Source organism: Helianthus annuus, chromosome 1, assembly GCF_002127325.2.
Source record: "Helianthus annuus cultivar XRQ/B chromosome 1, HanXRQr2.0-SUNRISE, whole genome shotgun sequence".
In the NCBI taxonomy this organism is placed as follows: Eukaryota; Viridiplantae; Streptophyta; class Magnoliopsida; order Asterales; family Asteraceae; genus Helianthus; species Helianthus annuus.
The window spans coordinates 59,557,885-59,576,656 of NC_035433.2; the positions used below are offsets into that span (position 1 = coordinate 59,557,885).

The 18,772-nt window shown below is 35.7% G+C and overlaps 3 protein-coding genes across 4 annotated transcripts; 2 read left to right on the forward strand and 1 right to left on the reverse strand.

Annotated features, from left to right (window-relative positions):
- Positions 1-4,922: 4,922 nt before the first annotated feature.
- On the forward strand, positions 4,923-10,206 carry LOC110866895 (exosome complex component RRP43). 2 transcript variants are annotated; one of them, XM_022116039.2, is made up of 9 exons: positions 4,923-5,078; positions 5,220-5,390; positions 5,999-6,048; positions 6,504-6,573; positions 6,675-6,780; positions 6,900-6,966; positions 8,466-8,541; positions 8,643-8,941; positions 9,789-10,206. In XM_022116039.2, exons 2-9 carry the CDS (start codon positions 5,228-5,230, stop codon positions 9,870-9,872), a joined length of 915 nt encoding a protein of 304 aa, XP_021971731.1. In that variant the 5' UTR covers positions 4,923-5,078; positions 5,220-5,227; the 3' UTR covers positions 9,873-10,206. The 2 variants fall into 2 exon arrangements, with proteins under 2 accessions (XP_021971731.1, XP_021971737.1); XM_022116045.2 differs by having other exon boundaries at positions 4,935-5,078; positions 5,189-5,390.
- Positions 10,207-11,039: 833 nt separating this feature from the next.
- LOC110866888 (probable glycosyltransferase STELLO1) lies at positions 11,040-15,316 on the reverse strand. Its single transcript, XM_022116035.2, has 3 exons — positions 13,456-15,316; positions 12,453-12,579; positions 11,040-11,673 (listed from the first exon to the last, which is right to left on the reverse strand). The coding sequence occupies exons 1-3, from the start codon at positions 15,138-15,140 to the stop codon at positions 11,200-11,202; spliced, it is 2,286 nt and encodes a 761-aa protein (XP_021971727.1). The 5' UTR covers positions 15,141-15,316; the 3' UTR covers positions 11,040-11,199.
- A 354-nt stretch (positions 15,317-15,670) lies between these two features.
- On the forward strand, positions 15,671-16,424 carry LOC110892522. The gene is made up of 2 exons (XM_022139708.1): positions 15,671-15,821; positions 15,889-16,424. Exons 1-2 carry the CDS (start codon positions 15,671-15,673, stop codon positions 16,422-16,424), a joined length of 687 nt encoding a protein of 228 aa, XP_021995400.1.
- Positions 16,425-18,772: the final 2,348 nt, after the last annotated feature.

The following is an 18,772-nucleotide window of genomic DNA, read 5'->3' on the forward strand; positions in this document are numbered from 1 at the left end:
CATTTGTTGACACCTGATTTTTTTATTAACCGATTGGTTTGCAAAGGAGGAAATGGTCTTCCTTCATTTTTTTGTTTTTCTTAAAATAACTTTAATCAAGTTTTGGATGATAGATGATGTTTTTAGCTTATCATTAACAAAATGATTTTTCCTTAATTGAAAATTAACTAGTGGTATTGGTTCGGTTCATTACGGTTCTGATATATGATAGTAGCACTTGGTGTAGCAACCGATATAGATATGCTCAAAAGGATATCAGGATATCGACACTTGTTTTACGTTGTTGATTGATAACCATAAAACAAATATGATCACCGATATCGATGTTGTTCGGCCGGTATTGGTTCGCTTACCGGTACTCGCTATAGCTTATGGTATAAAAAAATACTCCAACTGTGTTTTTAACGAATTTTATACCGTCATATCGAGAAACCCAGTACGGATGTTGTTCGGACGGTATTGGTTCAGTTTTTCATGGTTAAAAACAAAATTCAATTATATATGATCTGTTCGAATAAAACTTTTATTGAATCATAGATAAAAATAAGCACGTTACAACGGTATATTTGAAATCTTATAAAACGTCATATTATATTATTAAAATAACGAAAACAGTAAACATTTTCATTTTATATATAGAAAGTCTAAACAACAAAGACAAATTTGATGACAAGCATACGGTTGTATTTGAAATTTTATAAAATTATATTATATTATTTAAATAATGAAAACGGTAAACATCTCTTTTATATAGAAAATCTAAGCCATAAAGACAAATTTGATGACATGCATATCAGTACTTCTATCGCTTGTACATTTCACAACTTGGTTTGAGTAGATTTATATCCGGACATGGATAAAAATAAATACAGGGCAACACATAAAGTTTTATACAAATTGTTTCTTACAAGAAGTGAAAAATAAAATATGCTTAAAAATAATTATAATATAAAAAATAATTTTAAATAAATTGAACAGAATATTACTCACGTACCTATGTTTTCTAATATATGATTATATAACTCAGGTTTATGAGGGTTATGTAAAACTAATTTTGTTAACGTAATTTCAATTTCAGTTAACCAAACATGTTTTAAATTATCAAAATTCCACAAACCAAGCAATGCTTTTGCTATTAGCGTCTAATAGTTTATAAGTAGATTTTTTTAAAAGAAATAACATTTTTACAAATTATGTGTTATAATATAAGGATTGGTAATATTTTAATACTTGTATTAAACTAAAACGGAAACATCGGTGAAGGGGTCGGATGTGACCCATATATGAACCAAACTGACTAATGCCACCCTTCGATTAATTGCTAGACCACACGGAGTGGAGCGTGGTTTTTGGCGTGGAGGCCTCAACCACGCTCGCACACCACCTCGACTACAGCGTGATGGCTGGCGTTGTGGTGAGGGCGGTAGGATCTTACCACGCCCCCTTACAAACGTGGCTGTCACATGATGTTTCACGCCCCCCTTTTCATTCTCTCTCACTCCTTATTAGTCTAATGGTGATGTGCATAAAGACCAGTTTTATTTTAAACTTGTTGGTTTCTATTTCTTATTAGCACTATATAACTAATGATTTGTGAAATAAGTCTTTTAAATGATAGAAACTTGCATACTCCTATATAGAGGGTTTAGACTAGTGGTAACAAGATGTTAGATAAACCTTTGCATTTCATAGTCGTGAGGATTCAATCTCTGTGGTAACCGTAAAAATGTAGTTTAGTAATAAAATTAGAAAGTATGTGAGATGTTTTAAGAGAAAGATTAATTTCGCTATCCAATGGATTCAAACCCGCACCAATCAAACTTATGTGGGATGGTCAAATATCATTTTCACTCACCTTAAAGTCGTTAACTCACTCATACTGAGAGACCATCCATCATTCAATCTCTCCCCTACGACACTATGTGTAACTAACCCGTCTCCATACTTATACCAAGACTGCTTGTAAATTATGGTCTCTACACCGTGGATCCTATAACGATTATCCTATAATTAGGCTGGAGGGTGTGGTATAAAGCCCCTAGGGGCTTTATCACGCCACGTCAGATCCACCTAGACGCCACGTCATATGAGGGGTTTTAAAGCCCCTCCCTTTAACTTGCATGGTATGGTATAAAGCCATAAAAAAAAATATTGGTTGAAAAGAGGTGTGGAGGATGGCGCCCCGAGGCATTATGGAGGGTGATGTGGCGGGGTGGCACCATGCCACACCCACCGGCCTTATAGTTCCTACTTTGGCTTGTGGAGAGATAAAACGGGGCTACACTACCACCGAGATGGATCCAAACCAAATGAGTTTAACATTCTCACATAACATATACGTGAAGACTGAAGCATATCCTGAAAACCCTAAGTGAGTGGATTTTTCCACCTTGATATACATACAGGCGCACCTTTAATACCACTAAGACACACATGTTATTGTTAAAGGGTACACGGGGTGGCATCGTTATTTACCGTGATAAATTTCTATCACTCGTTGAACACCGCCCCGCCCAATTCCATAACGAGCGATAGAGTATCACTCGTTATATATATAACGCGTTGAAAAACTTTGGTGATGAATGTGTATCTTGTACATTGTGCATTGATACTTGTACATTGGAATCCCATCATTAGTGATACCACCCCCACTACATTTCTATCACTAGTGATAGAATATTGGGTGATGACATGGCATGATTTGATTGGATAGTGGGAATGATAGAAACTATCACTAGTGAACCACCCCTCCTCCCCTAATACACTTAACTTTCTCTAAACACAAGCATGTTATTGTTAATACGCTTAACTTTCCAACCAAGGAGGTGCATTTAGCATCACCCCTTTTTTTTTACCCAAGATTTATTTTCCTGCTTATATTTTCACTTAATCCTGTTGAATCTCTTATTTTGTAAACATATCTTATCTTAAAATATCCCCTTTTAATTTATAAATCTTCATTACTAACTATGTAACTAAAAAGTGTGGAGGTCATAGTCGGAACATGATTCACCACGTAGGAACATGAATGGAAGGCTACATCACCCCCTTGCATGATCCATCATGGTTTGCATGGAGTAAACCATGGCAACCATTGTCCTCCTTTCCATTTTCAAGAAATCATTTCCTTTTTCTTAAGACAAAGATAAATTAAAATAAATAAGGGGATAGTGGTTTGAATCATGACCACACCCTTAAGCAGTGTTGTAAAAATCGCGACTAGTCGGCGATTAATCGCTAGTCGGCCAGTAATTGGGTAATTTTTCGTTAATCAGTCCATTAATTGCTAGTCGGACCTAGTCGGCCAGCCAAAAATCACGATTCCGGCCAGATTCCGGCAAAAAAAAAAACGTATATTCCGGCCAAAATCTCTAAATTCCGGCCAGTTTCCAACCAATTCATGTAAATTCCAACAATTAATCTTGTATACTTAAAAAATGAGTTGAGTAAAAGTTAAAACCTAGCTACTTAAATTTTTTACCTAAAAAAAGGTGTATATGTATACATAAAATTGAAAATTACATATAAAAACCAGATCCAATTAATCCCGAGTAGTCGGTAGTCCCTACCTCACTGACCGACTAGCGACTGGCGAGTTCTCCAACCTTGACCTTACATTGTGTTTCATAGTTTACTAATGGAAGGAAATAAAAAGAAACAAAAAGAAAGTAAAAATATTTTGTGTTCGAGAGTTTCATTTAAGGAATGAAAAGAAAGGAAAATAAAACATGTCGTGTTCCCGAGTTTCATTTAAGGAAGGAAATGAAAGAAAAACTAAGCTAAATTCTTTAGTTTTTCTTTCCTTTCGATTTGGAAGGAAATGGGGAAAGACATCTTTTTTTTTCCTTTCTCATCCTTTCCTTTATCATTTTTACTCTCTTTTTTTCCTTCGTTAAGTTAACTCAAGAACAGAGCATTAGAGTATTGGTTTTGAATGATGGATTAGAGGTGAGTGACATGAGACTATCACCGTTGGTGACTTTCTCCCAACATAGGTTGCCCAAATAAATTAAAGAAAAAGAAAAATTCTATTTTTCTCCACAACCCGGTTGCCCAAGCAACCCAAGGTTGCAAGATGTTGCACATACTCTTTTGCCACTTGTCAAAATTGGATTGGTTTCATCACCTAATTTTCTTTTTGTATTTTATTTTCTAACTACCAATTCCCCCAATAATTTTATTACTCAAATAATTTTTAATATTTAAACTGAATAACAAAACTAAATACACCGTATTTCCTGAAATAAATTTCTGAACATTACGATATAAATTTTATTAAAAAACGGAGTTCGTTTAAAAAAAAATATTTTCAAGTAAATGAATTGATTGTTTAACTTTTTACTTTTTATATTACAAATAAGTAACTTTTATTTGTTTTTAAAAATAATTGTTTCAATTATTATTTACATTTATTTAATAAAAATTTAGGTTGGGTTGAGTTGTGAATGTGTGTTAAAAATTGAGTTAGGTTGGGTTGTGTATGTGGAAGAGAGAGGAATTAGTTCTTTTTTTATTAAAGGTTGGGTTGAGTTGGTTTGTGAATGTGGATAGTCTGACACTAACGTAGAGGGTCATGATAGTCACCCTATAGCCTTAGGGACTGTTTGGCAACATCTGAATAGTTAAGTGCTGAACCAGTAAGAGGTCTGAACCATTAAGTGTTGAACCAGTAAAAGATCTGAACTATTAAGAGTCTGTATAATGCTTAATCGTTCAGAGGCAAATGTCTGACCAATTCAGATTAGAGCTCTTAACCATTCAGACTCTGTATAATGTTAAATCATTCATAGGCAAATGTCTGAACCATTTATACATCTACTCGTGAAACAAACAATCTAGACTATTAAATGATAAACCAGTAAAAAATATAAACAGAGACGGTAAAGAAACAGGACTTTAGTTTCCATTTCCAACCTACTAAAATAATAAACAAATGGCTACACTACTAACCCTTACCCGACCCGACATACTAATTGGGCCTCTGTTTTAAACACACTTTTTCGATCTTCTTCTTCTTCTTCTCGGCGTACGACTGTGGTGGAGCTTCAACCTCTGTTTACACATCTTGATCGTTCTAGGTTTAATTTTTTCACCTCTTTTCTTGTAATTAAACCTATAAAATTCACATAACATAATCCATTCGTTTTCGCATTCAATTTTGTAAAACTGCTTCTAATCTGATATCTAGGGTTTACATACGTAATCTGTTCATTCTTCAGAAACAAAAATGGTGGAATCTACAAACGGTGCGGCTGATTTGTCTTCAGAGATGGAGGTAGATGCTTTCAGAAGACTGTTCCCCTTGCGATTTCACGAACGTCATTTGTTGGAGTCCGTACGTCCCGATGCCAGACCACTTGGTAAAGCTAGAGAAACTTCATTGGCTCTAGGTTAGTCGACAATGCCTGATTTTCATATTTTTTTTTTCCTGTATATGTTTTGTTGGGTGAGGTGTCTCTATATGAGTTGTACTTGTATATTTGTGTACGAGTCGTATGGTTCATGTAAAAAAGGATATACGACCTGTATATATGTTGTATACGTTTTGTTGGGTGAGTTATCTCTATACGACTCTTATCTTTGTACACGAATCCTATAGTTCATGTAAAAAAAGGATATAAAACTTGTATATGTGTGTACGAGTCATATATGTTTTGTTGGGTGATGTATCTCTATACGTCTCGTATATTTGTATACGAGTGGTATAGTTCATATAAAAAAAGGATATATGACTTGTATAGTTGTATACGAGTCGTATAGTTTATGTTAAAAGAGGATATATGAGATTCGTATACTTGCCAGTGTATTAAACGATCCGTCACGGCCAGCGGTGTACCATTATCCTTTCCTGAGGATATTTTTTACTTTAGATTTTTTATACTTTATGTCTCTTACTCTATTTTGAGCTGGGGGTCTATCTGGAAGCAGTCTCTCTATCCCTATGGTTGTTGTTGTATACTTTATGTACTAATTTTTTGAATTTGTTGGTGTGAATTAGGGGCAGTGGCATCTGCAGATGGATCAGCACTAGCAAAGATAGGCTGCACTGTAAGTTCTATTTCTTTTACTTATTAAATGACCGTTTCTTATGGTTTTTTTTTGTGTACATAGAAATTAATTTTGAAAGATGAGGCTTTACTGATTTGGAGGGTGTTTGGATGTGCATTTTGGGAGTGTTGATGATAGTTTGAGTAATTATAATACATATTAGCTTATCAGTTGTGATAAAATGGTTTGTGCTTTTGCTGTTTGATGCCATAGTAAAGATAATCAGTTGTTCACTTGTTTGTTTGTGAAATACGGAGGTTATAATATGACATGGGATACCGTTTTTGTTGCAGCCAGTATTAAACTGATTATCTAAAACCAACTATGTGGCCTGTAAATTATCCGAAACAGAATATGTTTATCTAATGTTTACAAACTGATTACTGAAATAATAAGATAATTGGTTTCAAAACTCAAATCCAGATAACCCTCGTTTGACATGGTTGTTTGTCTAGACGATGTTAGCTGCCATTAAAATGGAAGTCATGACGCCCGCAAAGGAAACACCAGATGAAGGCTGCATAGGTTAGATCGCAGTACAATTTATGTTTATCATTATGTCTGTTTTTTTTTTCTGATCATATCATATCTCTTGTATCTGATTATTTTCTATCATTTTATACCAGCCATAGATTTCCACATGCCTGCAATTTGTTCTCCTATTGTTAGGCCCGGCAGGCCTGCTGAGGCTGCACCCGTTGTCTCTAAGCAGCTATCCGATACCATCATAAGGTAAGTGTTCTTTAATCTTATTTTCCACATTCACGAACTCATAAAGTCACAATAGATGAAACAGTTACAGGTTAAAGACGTATATTATTATCGATTTACATGTCATGTGTTTATTACAGTTCCGGGATGGTTGATCTCAAAGAGTTGTCGTTGGTCAGTGGCAAAGCTGCTTGGATGGCATATCTGGTACCGTTTCTTTAACAATTTCATTTCACTCATGCTATCCCATTTTAACTCCGAGCAGAGAACCGAAAAAACCGATTTAACCGAACCGCACAAGAGATCGAAAAAAAAAAAACAAACCGAAATTTGCGGTTCAGTTACGATTTATCATTTATTTAAAATTTTTGTTATATATTGATATAGGAATTATTAGTCTTATTCTTGATTGTTAATTATTTATAATAAAAACATTAACATGTTTATTTATATTTGAAATGATTTATCTAATCCCTACAAGAAATAACAAATTAACATGAAAATTAAATGAATTTTAAAGTATCATAAAAGAAAAGGTTAGGTTTATGTTAACATATTATTTAAAAAGGTTAAATATATTAACTTAAATGTAAACATATAAGAAAGATTCTTAAATAAAAAGGACCTTTTTCGTGAGAGAAGTGAGAAAGCATAGAAATTGACATGTAAGCATCATGTTATGGACTTAGGCATGATGCTTTGGGTTGTTTTGGCAAGAAAAACACCAAACATAACAATTTAAAACACAAGTGAATGGAGAATTGAAGCAACTCATATCAGTTTGTCACTTTATTTGTACAGTTTACTGCTTTTATTTTCAAATTTTCCCTGAAAATAAAAAATTGAAACATATTTTTGATTTTAAGGGGAGTAAAAAATTTAGAAATTTTGAAAATTTGAAAAAACCAAAAACATTGAAAAATTCAAAATGAGTTTTGTTGTGAAAAGAGGAAATGATAGTACATCAGTGGACTATCACAGCACGCTAAAGAAATGGAATGTCAAATGTGATAAACGGTCTCACTGACGATGTGCCAGTAGATTTTTACACATTCAGTAGATTGTTTTTTGAGATATAAAGCTAAACATAATATCAGCCTACTTATCTCATGGGGAACATCTCTCGGATATATGGGTAACCCCCGAAATCTTGTTTAAAAGACTTTCTATTTCTGACATACTACGTCTTTATGCGTGATGATATCTGGGGTATTATACCAGGACTTCTGATTTTGCGGGAGCAATAGCCTAGTCCTCGTATAATACTCCGCACTGCTTTAAATCATAAAGCCAACCCTCAGCATAAAAAATGACATGAAATTTAAAACACAACAAAAACACACTGCTTAACACTTAAAACACACTACTTAACGTTCTTGGTATGGTGTTTTAAGTTTTAAGCCTATAATTCATTGCATTGTGTCTTAAATTGTTATGTTTGGTGTTTTTCTTGCCAAACAACCCAAAACATTATGCCCAAGTCCAAAACATGATGCCTACATGTCAATTCTTATGTCTTCGAAAAGTGTCCTTTTTACAGGATCCTAAGACTCTCTCTATATATATTTTTGAATCTTGCATAATTTGTTCCAAAAACCGAACTGAACCATTGTTGAAACCGAAAACCGAACCAAACCATGCACACCCCTAGTTGCAAGATATGATTTTTTTCATTCTTAATTTACTAAATGAGGCTAATTTTCAAGGATATATATTGTTTGGATGCTGATGGTGCGCTTTTCGATGCTGCCTTACTTGCCGCTGTTGCCGCTTTCTCCCATTGTAAGTTGTTTGACATATTTGTTTGCATACGCTCTTGTAGTGTTAATTTTTAATCTACAATTTACCGAGTTCCGAGTTATATAATTTAATGATGTGCTCAGTGCAAATTCCTGTGGTGTCGTTGAACGAAGAAGGAAGAATCGTTGTTTTTTCAAAACAAAACGAGGGAGAGAAATTGAAGAACAAACCAGTAAACGAGGAGAAAAGAAAGCTTAAATTAAGGAGTATTCCGTTCGGGTTAACTTGTATAATTCACAAGAATTATATTCTAGCTGATCCAATAGCTGAGGAAGAATCCATCATGGAAACACTAATAACCATTGTATTGGATTCTTCGTATCAATTGGTCTCTCTTTACAAACCAGGTGGTCCTGCTGTTGCCTATGAGTCCATAATCCAGGTCAGTTTACACCTTCGGTTTTCGAATCATTGTTTTTGAGGTTTTTCAAATTTCAGTTTGAGTAAAATGCCATTTTCGTCCCGGAGGGTTGGCCAGTTTTGCGACTTTCGTTCAAAGGTTTGTTTTTTCGCATCTGGATCCAAAAGGTTTAAAATCTTGTCATTTTCATCCAGCTCATTAACTCCATCCATTTTTCTCCGTTAAATCAGGGGTATTTTTTGTCTTTTTTGTTAACTTAAAGGGAGATTTGGTGTTTTCACTTTATGTACAAGCATTTAGCATAATGTACAAGTATTCAATAAAGACGAAAATACATTCTTAACGAAGAAAAATGGATGGAGTTAACGGGCTGGATGAAAATGGCAAGATTTCAAAACTTTTGGATTCAGATGCGAAAAAACAAACCCTTGGACGAAAGTCAAAAAAATTGACCAAACTTCAAGGACGAAAATGGCTCTACTTTTTTCAGTTTCCGATTACAGATTTTATGCATTAGTGATACTGTGGACGGTTTCCAGTCGTCTGACATGTTTCGTTTTAGCTATTTTTCTAATCGACATGTTTGAGACACGAACAACCCAAAATGATCCATTTATATCTAAACGGGTCAAAAGGCCCCTTGTGATTAAAATAATAATATAACTTATCTAAATAAAACAATTTAGTAGATTGTAGGCATCCGAATACAACGTGAACCCGTTTCTTTATGTATTCTACTTTGACCGGTTATCAATAAAATACAAACCAAATTACCTGATTTACATACAAACGGGTCGAAAGTGACACCTCTGTTGACTTCTCAACTAGTCAACTCTAGTATGTATTTCTGATACGGTTACTCGTGCAGGATTGTATTGCATTGTCAAGACAAAGAGTAGGAGAGCTTCAGACAATCCTGAATGAAGCCATTTGTGATATGGAAGTTGATTAGCTTCAGCATATTATTTGTTCTTCATTTTAGCTTCTTTTTTTCCCAGAGCGTCAAGTACTGAATCCAGAGCGATGTTCTATGATGACTTGTACGTCATGCAAGGAAGATTGTTCATTGCTAAGCTAGGTTTCAGGATTTTCTCTTAGCTCTGTAAACGGACAGCCTTTAAATCTTGGAATGTGGTTTACTTTTGTGGTTAACCTTTTCTTTTTCCCAGAGCGTCAAGTACTGAATCCAGAGCAATGTTCTATGGTTAAGAGTTATACAGAGTCTGAATGGTTAAGACATTTAATCTGAATTTGTCAGATATTTGTCTCTGAACGGTTAAGCATTATACAGTCTCTTAATGGTTTAGACCTCTTACTGGTTCAACACTTGATGATTCATACCTCTTACTAGTTCAGCACTTAACCATTCAGATGTTGCCAAACAGCCCTAACATGAATTTTCTCATTAACATTACAAATTTACAACCAAGAATATTATTTATGTTGAATAATCATGTTTAAAACCATTCATTATACACAACTATCTTAAATTCTGAAAAAAACATTTTATTTTTAAGTTTATAAAAGTAATCGTGTTAAACCGCCAACAAGTGAACCTGTTAGATCGAACTGAACATGATCTGTTTTCCTAAACGAGTTTCAGGTTTGACCTCAGACTAAACTGAAGTTCGATTGAACTGAACAAGATCTGTTTCCTATATGTATTCTAGGTTTGACCTCAAACTAAACTGAACTCAATCAGATTAAACCAAAAAATGTAAATTTTGTATCAGGTTAGCATCGTATTAATCTTTTTGTATTAGAAATTTACACTCGTGTGACTCGCCAACCCTAGGTTTGTAAAAGGTTAATCATTTAGGTTGGCTTGATACCTGTGTTAGTGGCTCTGTTTTGTGTCTTCTCAGTGGCGGAGGGCCGGAGGCAATGTATAAGGAAGGGTAGCCTGGGCTACCTCTCAACTCCGTATTCGTAGTGTAAAAGTACCATTCAACTCTGTCTACGTAGTGTAATTTTTTTTTATCTTTTTATATAAATGATACCCCTAATAAAAATAAATAGGATACCCCTAAACTTTTCGGCTAGCTCTGCCATTGTCTTTTGGTTTTTTTGGATCAAATTAAAACGTGACTATCTTTAAAATGACTGGACTAAACCTAAATGTTAACAATATTCAAGGGACCATTTATGGATTTCACTATAAACTAGAGATTACAGATTTTACCCAGAAAAATTCTATAAAAAAGGAATCACAACCACCTATAAAAAGAATGGTACAACAAATGAAGCAAACATTACAACATCTGAGGCAATCCTACCTTTCAAACCAAATCCAGTAACAGAGGATCACCTGCTGCCATTACTCTAATAAGCTCTATAAACTCTTGCTCATTCGAAACACGCAACGGGTGAACCGCGCTTACTTCAGGAGAATAAAAACTCGTGGTAATATTCAAAGGAGGTTTTCGTTTATAAACCATTTTGCTAAAAACCGAATCGAAATTCTGAGGGGAATCCATAGCTAAAAAGAACATGGGAATAGCAACTTTCTGGTGGATTTCGAGATCTTCTACAAGGTTCACCAAGTCGATAAAGTCAACCACGAGCCTTTGAGGGATATAGAACACATCTGAAGTGCAGATTGTGAGGGATGAATCATGGTTATTTGTATGATCTTTGTAGTTGACCTGTAAATGAGCTGGCATTGACTTTACGACTTTTTTGACCATTTCTGCTTGTTTTCCGTACCAATCTTTATTGCCGTCGTATGGAACAGTACTCCAAGATCTTGATACCTGCACACAGAAAGATTTTAAGTTCATAATCATGCATAATTGGTCAAGTCACTTTCTTTCTTTGCCCGTACAGAGTAAACGACCCGACCCGAGCACAACCTAAGTTCAAGCTCGGCCCGTTTCAAGGTCTATGTATATTGTATAAAGCATAGTCTCAAGACTTTTATTAATTATTTTGTTCATACATATAATTTGTATACTTTTTATATATAACATAATAATATATATAATAATAAATTATTATCTAACTATATTTAACTAAATAACAAATAATATTTTAATGATGGGCTCGTCTAGGCTCGCGGGCCTGTCCAAGCTCATATTCTGAGGCTGATGCTTGAACTCGTTTATTAAATGAGCTCCAACATAGGCTTGAGCTTGTTTAAGCTCAACTCGATTCAAGCTTTTAGCGAGCTGAACTCGAGTGGCTAACGAGCGCCTCGTCTTGTTTACCCCCTACCCATAAATAGGGCAAGAAGACACAAAAAGGTATAGGATAAGTGAATGTAAGAAGGCCCAAAAATGAGGGGTAAATTGTTCAAACCGATATTTCTCGACAATCTATAAGAGTTAATAAGTATAGAAGGAGAGAAAAGTGAATGGTTTTAGTCATTATGCAAAAAGAAATCTTCGTTGGGAATAGAGTACAAAATGATCACTTATATAACATGTTCTAACTCGGAAAACCATAAGCTAAACTCACGTATTCGTACTTCTCGACATACGTAAGGGTATTTTAGACATTTGACTTACAGTCAAAAGTACAAGTAAAGTCTAACCTTGTCGGTTATCCAAAGCTTAGTCTTATCGGCTTGGACCAGGTTCCAATAATTTAATATTGTATTATCCTGTAAAAACAAAAACCCTTCTGCGTTTTCAAATCTGTTAAACAACCTTGGAAGCTGCCTGCCACACAAATAAAAAAAAAATTAGAAAATAATAATAACAAATATAATAGATATCGGATGATTAAACATGTGAAAGAGAAGTTTCAACAAATTAGTAGTTAGCCACCATAGTCTCATAAGTCATAGCACTTAAAGTAGGTCAAATGTCTAAAGTACCCTTAGTGAATCAGATTGCCATAGAACCAATAATATGTTAATGACTGCGGGAACCGCATAATGCACTTGTACGTATTGCATAAAAGATAATCAGAATTCAGAGGTAGTGTGAAGGCGGTTACATAAAAGTCTCGTGTATCACATTCAAAGCAACAGGTACAAATGCATTATGTGGTTATCGCAGTTCGCAACATATAACATAGAGTAAAGTACATCGATGGTCCTTGTGGTTTACTAAAAATTAAGATTTGGTCTCTAGCTTTCCAAAAGTACATGGATGGTCCCTGTGGTTTGCACTTTGTAACGCATTTAGTCCCCAACCAACAAATCTAAAGGTTTTAGCATGTCCAACTGTCCAAGTTTGGGATTAAATGCATTACAAAGTGCAAACCATAGGGACCATCCTTGTACTTTTGGAAAAAGTTAGGGGCTAAATGCGTTACAAAGTGCAAACCATAGGGACCATCTTTGTACTTTTGGAAAGATAGGGACCAAATCCAAAATTTTGGTAAACCACAGAAACCATCCGTGTACTTTACTCTATAACGTATTATTGTTTCTAAAATAAATGCTTCTCTATGTGCATATTATTAGCTCAATCTTCAAAATTAATGTACTAAACTAGCAAAAAGATAAAACAAAAAAAAAAAATAAAACTAAAGATCTGCATGGCCATGAACCAAGCGTTCAAATTTGAAAAAAGCGCGGTATTACTTACTTGTATAGATGATCAAAGTGACCTTCTTCAACAACAAGATCAAGATTCTTATTTTCCGCCAAGATAATTACAGATTTAAATATCCTTCCATAAAGCAATCTCCATTCCAAAGCCGTTCGCTCAATGGGTCCATTACAAAACATGATAAGAACAATATTCCCAAAATTCTTTCTCCACCGAACCAAATTCCCGATTTCATAATTTACCGTATTTTTTTCCTCAATACCAAGAAAAACAGATGGTAATTTTTGAGGTACAAAATCCTTACGTTCTCCATGATTAATAACACTTTTTCGCCTGCGCGATTCGACTGAAATTAAACGTGGTTGTAAATAACCAACGGAAATCAAATCTTGAATCCATGCAGCTGTAAATTTCACGTCTTTTTCACTCCAAAAACCTTCTTTAGCCATTGAGTAACTCAACTCAAGAACTTTTTCGAATAACCTACGCTTACTTGATTTCCAAGAAACCAAGAAATGTACCAAATTGCCCACGTTTACATGGAGATCTTTCTCTTCCGCAAACGGGTACGATTCAACCGAATCGTATCTATGAACCGTTGGAGGATAAACAACAACATAACCACCGATTTCCCATAACAGCCGTTGCGCCCAGTAACCCCTAATTACGTCAGACGCCATCGAACTAACCGAAACCGGTAACATTAACCCCCAAAACGACGAATAATGAAACATAGTATTAAAAGAATTCACGGGCACCATTACTCCTTCGGGTAACGCAACTTTCGGCGCGTGTTGATCGAATTTAATATCAAACGGTTCACGATTTTGTTTTCTAGTAAAGTAAAACACCGAATCCACATCCGGCAAACCATTAGAAATCCCTTGTTGAATAAACTGATTCCCACTAAACACCTCATTGTAGTGCTCCTCATGCTCAATCTCCCCCACATTCTCCAACGGCAAACCCCTAGGCCAAACAGACCGTTGACCGAAATGAATATACGGGTTCACAACCGTGCGATTCGGGTTATCACGATTATACTGCAACACAACATCTTTCCTACCCTTTTCACCTAATTCTATATCAAAATGTTTGCTAATATTATCATCAATCAACTCTCCCCTATCATCAAAATCAAATATCTTTTTGGCACCATGTTGAATAGCAAACAAATACCCAACATTCTTCCTAACATATGAATCATAAGGCAAGTAATCAACAACCCTAAACCCTAACTTAGCTTGATCTTCAAGAGACAAAAAGATTGTACCTTTAAGACTCCAATCATCAGGAGTCTTTGAGTTCCCAACTGCAAGAACCTGCCACCCTTTAATCTTTAACAACTTTTTAACCGAATTCGACGGATAATCAGACACAGAAACAATAACCCAGTTGTCTGATCTGAATCTTGAATAAGGGGTAGTGTTGTCAACAATGGGTGCAATTGAATCATAATCAATTTGGGGGTATTTTAGGGTTAGGGTTTGTGGGGTTGTTGTTTGTGATCGGAAGCAGAGGAATGCGGCGGAGTCGCCGGTGGTGCGGAGGAAGAACACGGCGGCGACGGTGGTGATCAAGATGGAAATTGTGATGATTTTGTAAAGATTTTGGGATACCCATGTGGAGAAATCGAGTGATTTTGATGGGGAGAATCGATTTGGGTGAAATTTTGGTGATTTGGGGTTTTGGGGTTTGGGGTTATCTTGTTGGACCAACATTGAATTGATTTTGAACTTACAGATTCATGAAATTTGGTGTGAATGTGAGAAAGAACAGTGATTTGAACTCGGATTTGGTAGTGAAGTTATCTTGATTCCTGATTGCAATTATTAGTGTTTAGTGAGTGTTGTTGAGCTAAATGAAGAGGTGGTTAATTTGTCTTGTTGTTACTGATTGATGATTTGTGGCTCCATGTATTTTATAAAAGTCACCTTTGTCAAATCATATTTCTAAAAAGAGTAAGAATAGAAGGTATGGGGACGGCCAAGGCTCGGCGAGCTACGGCGCCGCCTCGGAACACCGCCCTCCTTGGCCCGTCCCCATCTTCTCCGTATGCTTTTGGACGATCTCGCCGGCCTCATTTTCAAAAACATAGCCGTTACAACGGCTATTAATTTTAAATTTAAAATTAAAAAAAAAACTTTTCTATAAAAATACCCCTCTTTTACCATTTTCTTCATACTTTCAACCCAAAACACTCTCATTTTTATACCCATCTTTTATAAAAAAAAATATCTTTTCACCCACAATGCAATCTAATGCTTGGTGGTCCTCGCCTTCGGAGGGGGAGATGTTTTACGCAAACGCTGTGCTAAGGGCGGCGAAGATTATTATGGAGGAGGAAGAGGTCTCGTCTGAAATACAAACCAGACAACAATGGATTAACAGAGACCGCGAAGGTTTATCATTAATAATTTTTTTATCCTTATTCATTCTTTCCTCATATTTATATTTTTTTTACGACAGGAGCGCACGAGAAATTGGTAAACGATTATTTTTCGGATGCACCCCTTTACAATGCCGAGATTTTTAGACGTAGGTTCCGAATGAGTCGTCGGTTATTCACATGGATTGCTGATGATTTGGCGGGGTTCGACCCGTTTTTCACGTTACGATACGATGCTCGTGGCGCACGAGGGTTCACCACGTTACAAAAGTGTACTGCAGCCATTCGCCAATTGGCGTACGGGACAGTGGCCGACGCTTTAGACGAGTACTTACAGATGTCGGAAAGAACTACGCGGGAATGTTTATATCGGTTTTGCGAAAATGTGGTGAAACTATATAGCAAAAAATATTTGCGGAAACCAAACGCTTATGATGTTCAACAGTTGTACCAAGCTCATGAAGCACGACATGGGTTTCCAGGAATGCTCGGTAGCATTGATTGTATGCATTGGGCGTGGCATAATTGCCCGAATGTGTGGCAAGGCCAATATATGCGAGGCGATCACGGCCATCCAACATTAATACTAGAGGCCGTGGCATCACAATATTTGTGAATCTGGCATGCTTTCTTTGGTCTCCCTGGTTCACTTAACGACCTTAACGTGCTATACCAATCAGCGATCTTCAGCGACGTCGTAAATGGAACTGGTCCGGACACTAGTTTTTTTTGTATCTGGGGTTGAATATAGGCGCGGTTATTATCTTGCTGACGGAATATATCCATCTTACTCTACAATTGTCAAGACTATTCCATACCCGGATGACGAAAAAAAAAAAAAAAATTCGCCAAGCGTCAAGAAGCGGCAAGAAAAGACATCCAACGTTGTTTTGGTGTTCTACAAAGAAAATGGCAAATCATTGAACAACCGGCACGTGCATTCATACCGAAGAGGTTGCGCCTTTGTATGTACGCTTGCATTTTGCTCCATAACATGATTATTGAAGACGAAGGTCCGGCGATTAGTGAGTATAATGAGAATGCATCTATCGGGAATACTGTCCCGGTAGATCCGGCGCAACAGGATTTAAACTCGTTCTGGCTAACTAACGATTTCACGCATGCAAACCTTCAATCCGATTTGGTAGAACATATATGGAACAACGTAAACGGTGGGGACGGTGACGAAGACGATAGCGAGTAGTGTTTATGTTTGTGTGTTTTTTTAAATCTAGTCTTTTTTTATAAATTTTAGGTAATGTAATTTTTTTTTAGGTTATGTAATTTTTATTTATGTTATGTAATGGATTTAATTTACTTCTTTTATGTAGTATTTTTATTTAATTTTTGAATTGTTTTTATAAAGTTAACCAAATAAAAAAGATAAACAATAAAAAATAATTGTTGTGGGCTCCATCCTCCACCCCCTTAAAAATGCTTGGAGGGCCATCCCATATGGGATGGGGATGTGGCGTCCTACGTGGCGGTTCATCCCCTTGGGGATGACCCTCACCATACCTTCTAGTCTAAAATGCACGGATAATCCCTTTGGTTCGTCAAAATAAGGTTCAAAACTTTTGAAAATTACACTCATGCTCCCTGTGGTTTGTTCGGTTGTTACACGGATAGTCCCTAGAGTGGATAGAGTTCTTCTTTTCCAAGAACTCTCCATGTATTCATGTATTTTTCTTGTAACCATTCTCTTGTATTTTTCTAACTTTTCTGTATCTCAAAATGAGGCACATAGCCTACTATTTTTACAAGAGTTGAGAATGAGTGAACATATGGGATGGGGATGTGGCGTCCTACGTGGCGGCCTATCCCCTTGGGGATGACCCTCACCATACCTTCTAGTCTAAAATGCACGGATAATCCCTCTGGTTCGTCAAAATAAGGTTCAAAACTTTTGAAAATTACACTCATGCTCCCTGTGGTTTGTTCGGTTGTTACACGGATAGTCCCTAGAGTGGATAGAGTTCTTCTTTTCCAAGAACTCTCCATGTATTCATGTATTTTTCTTGTAACCATTCTCTTGTATTTTTCTAACCTTTCTGTATCTCAAAATGAGGCACATAGCCTACTATTTTTAAAAGAGTTGAAAATGAGTGAAAAATCACTTAATTAGCCACTCAATTATAGAATTAATTTGAGACATAAAGACTCAAATTAAAACACAAAAATTCTCTTCAAGAGTTTAGTCTTTAATTCACCTATGAAGAGTTTATTAATAATTATAATTTCGTTAAATTATAATTCACTAAATATCCATTCGCCAAATTTCCAACATCGATTAGTCTATTTTATTAACCAATCGATTAATTGATTTCGTTAGATTGACGGCTTTTTGTTTGACTTTTTAAATTTCAGTTAATAGAGAAAACCAAACTTGGCTAAAACATTTGCTTTGAAAACATGAATGAGGTATAAATTCATGAAACAAAAGTATAAATATATAATCGATGTGTAAATATGAAATAAATGAATTGAAGATAAAAAATCGGTATTTTCCGGTATCGATATCGAAAACTCTAAAAAATGGGTACCGAAAATAATTCGGTACGTAAAATTCGATACCAATACCCAAGACCTTGTACTCATCCCTAGAAACTAAAAGTTCAAATTATAATCTTTCTATATTTAGAGATACAACAAAATCTCATAAATATAGACTTAATAAATAAAATTGTGTCCCCAAAGTAAACAAACTCGAATTTAATTAATGAAGTTGTCGTAATAATATATAGGGGTGAGCATTAAACGGGTCTGAACCGCGAAACCCATGAAACCCGTTTGAAACCGACCCATGTTACCCGTATATGTATATCATGGTTCGGGTCTCGGTTCTGGTACATGCCCTTTTCACGGTTTCGGGTCGGTTACGGGTAAACCCGTCAAAGACCCGATTAAGAACCCTTGGAACTGATTTACATAAACCCAATCAAAACATTTCTTTTAATGATAAGG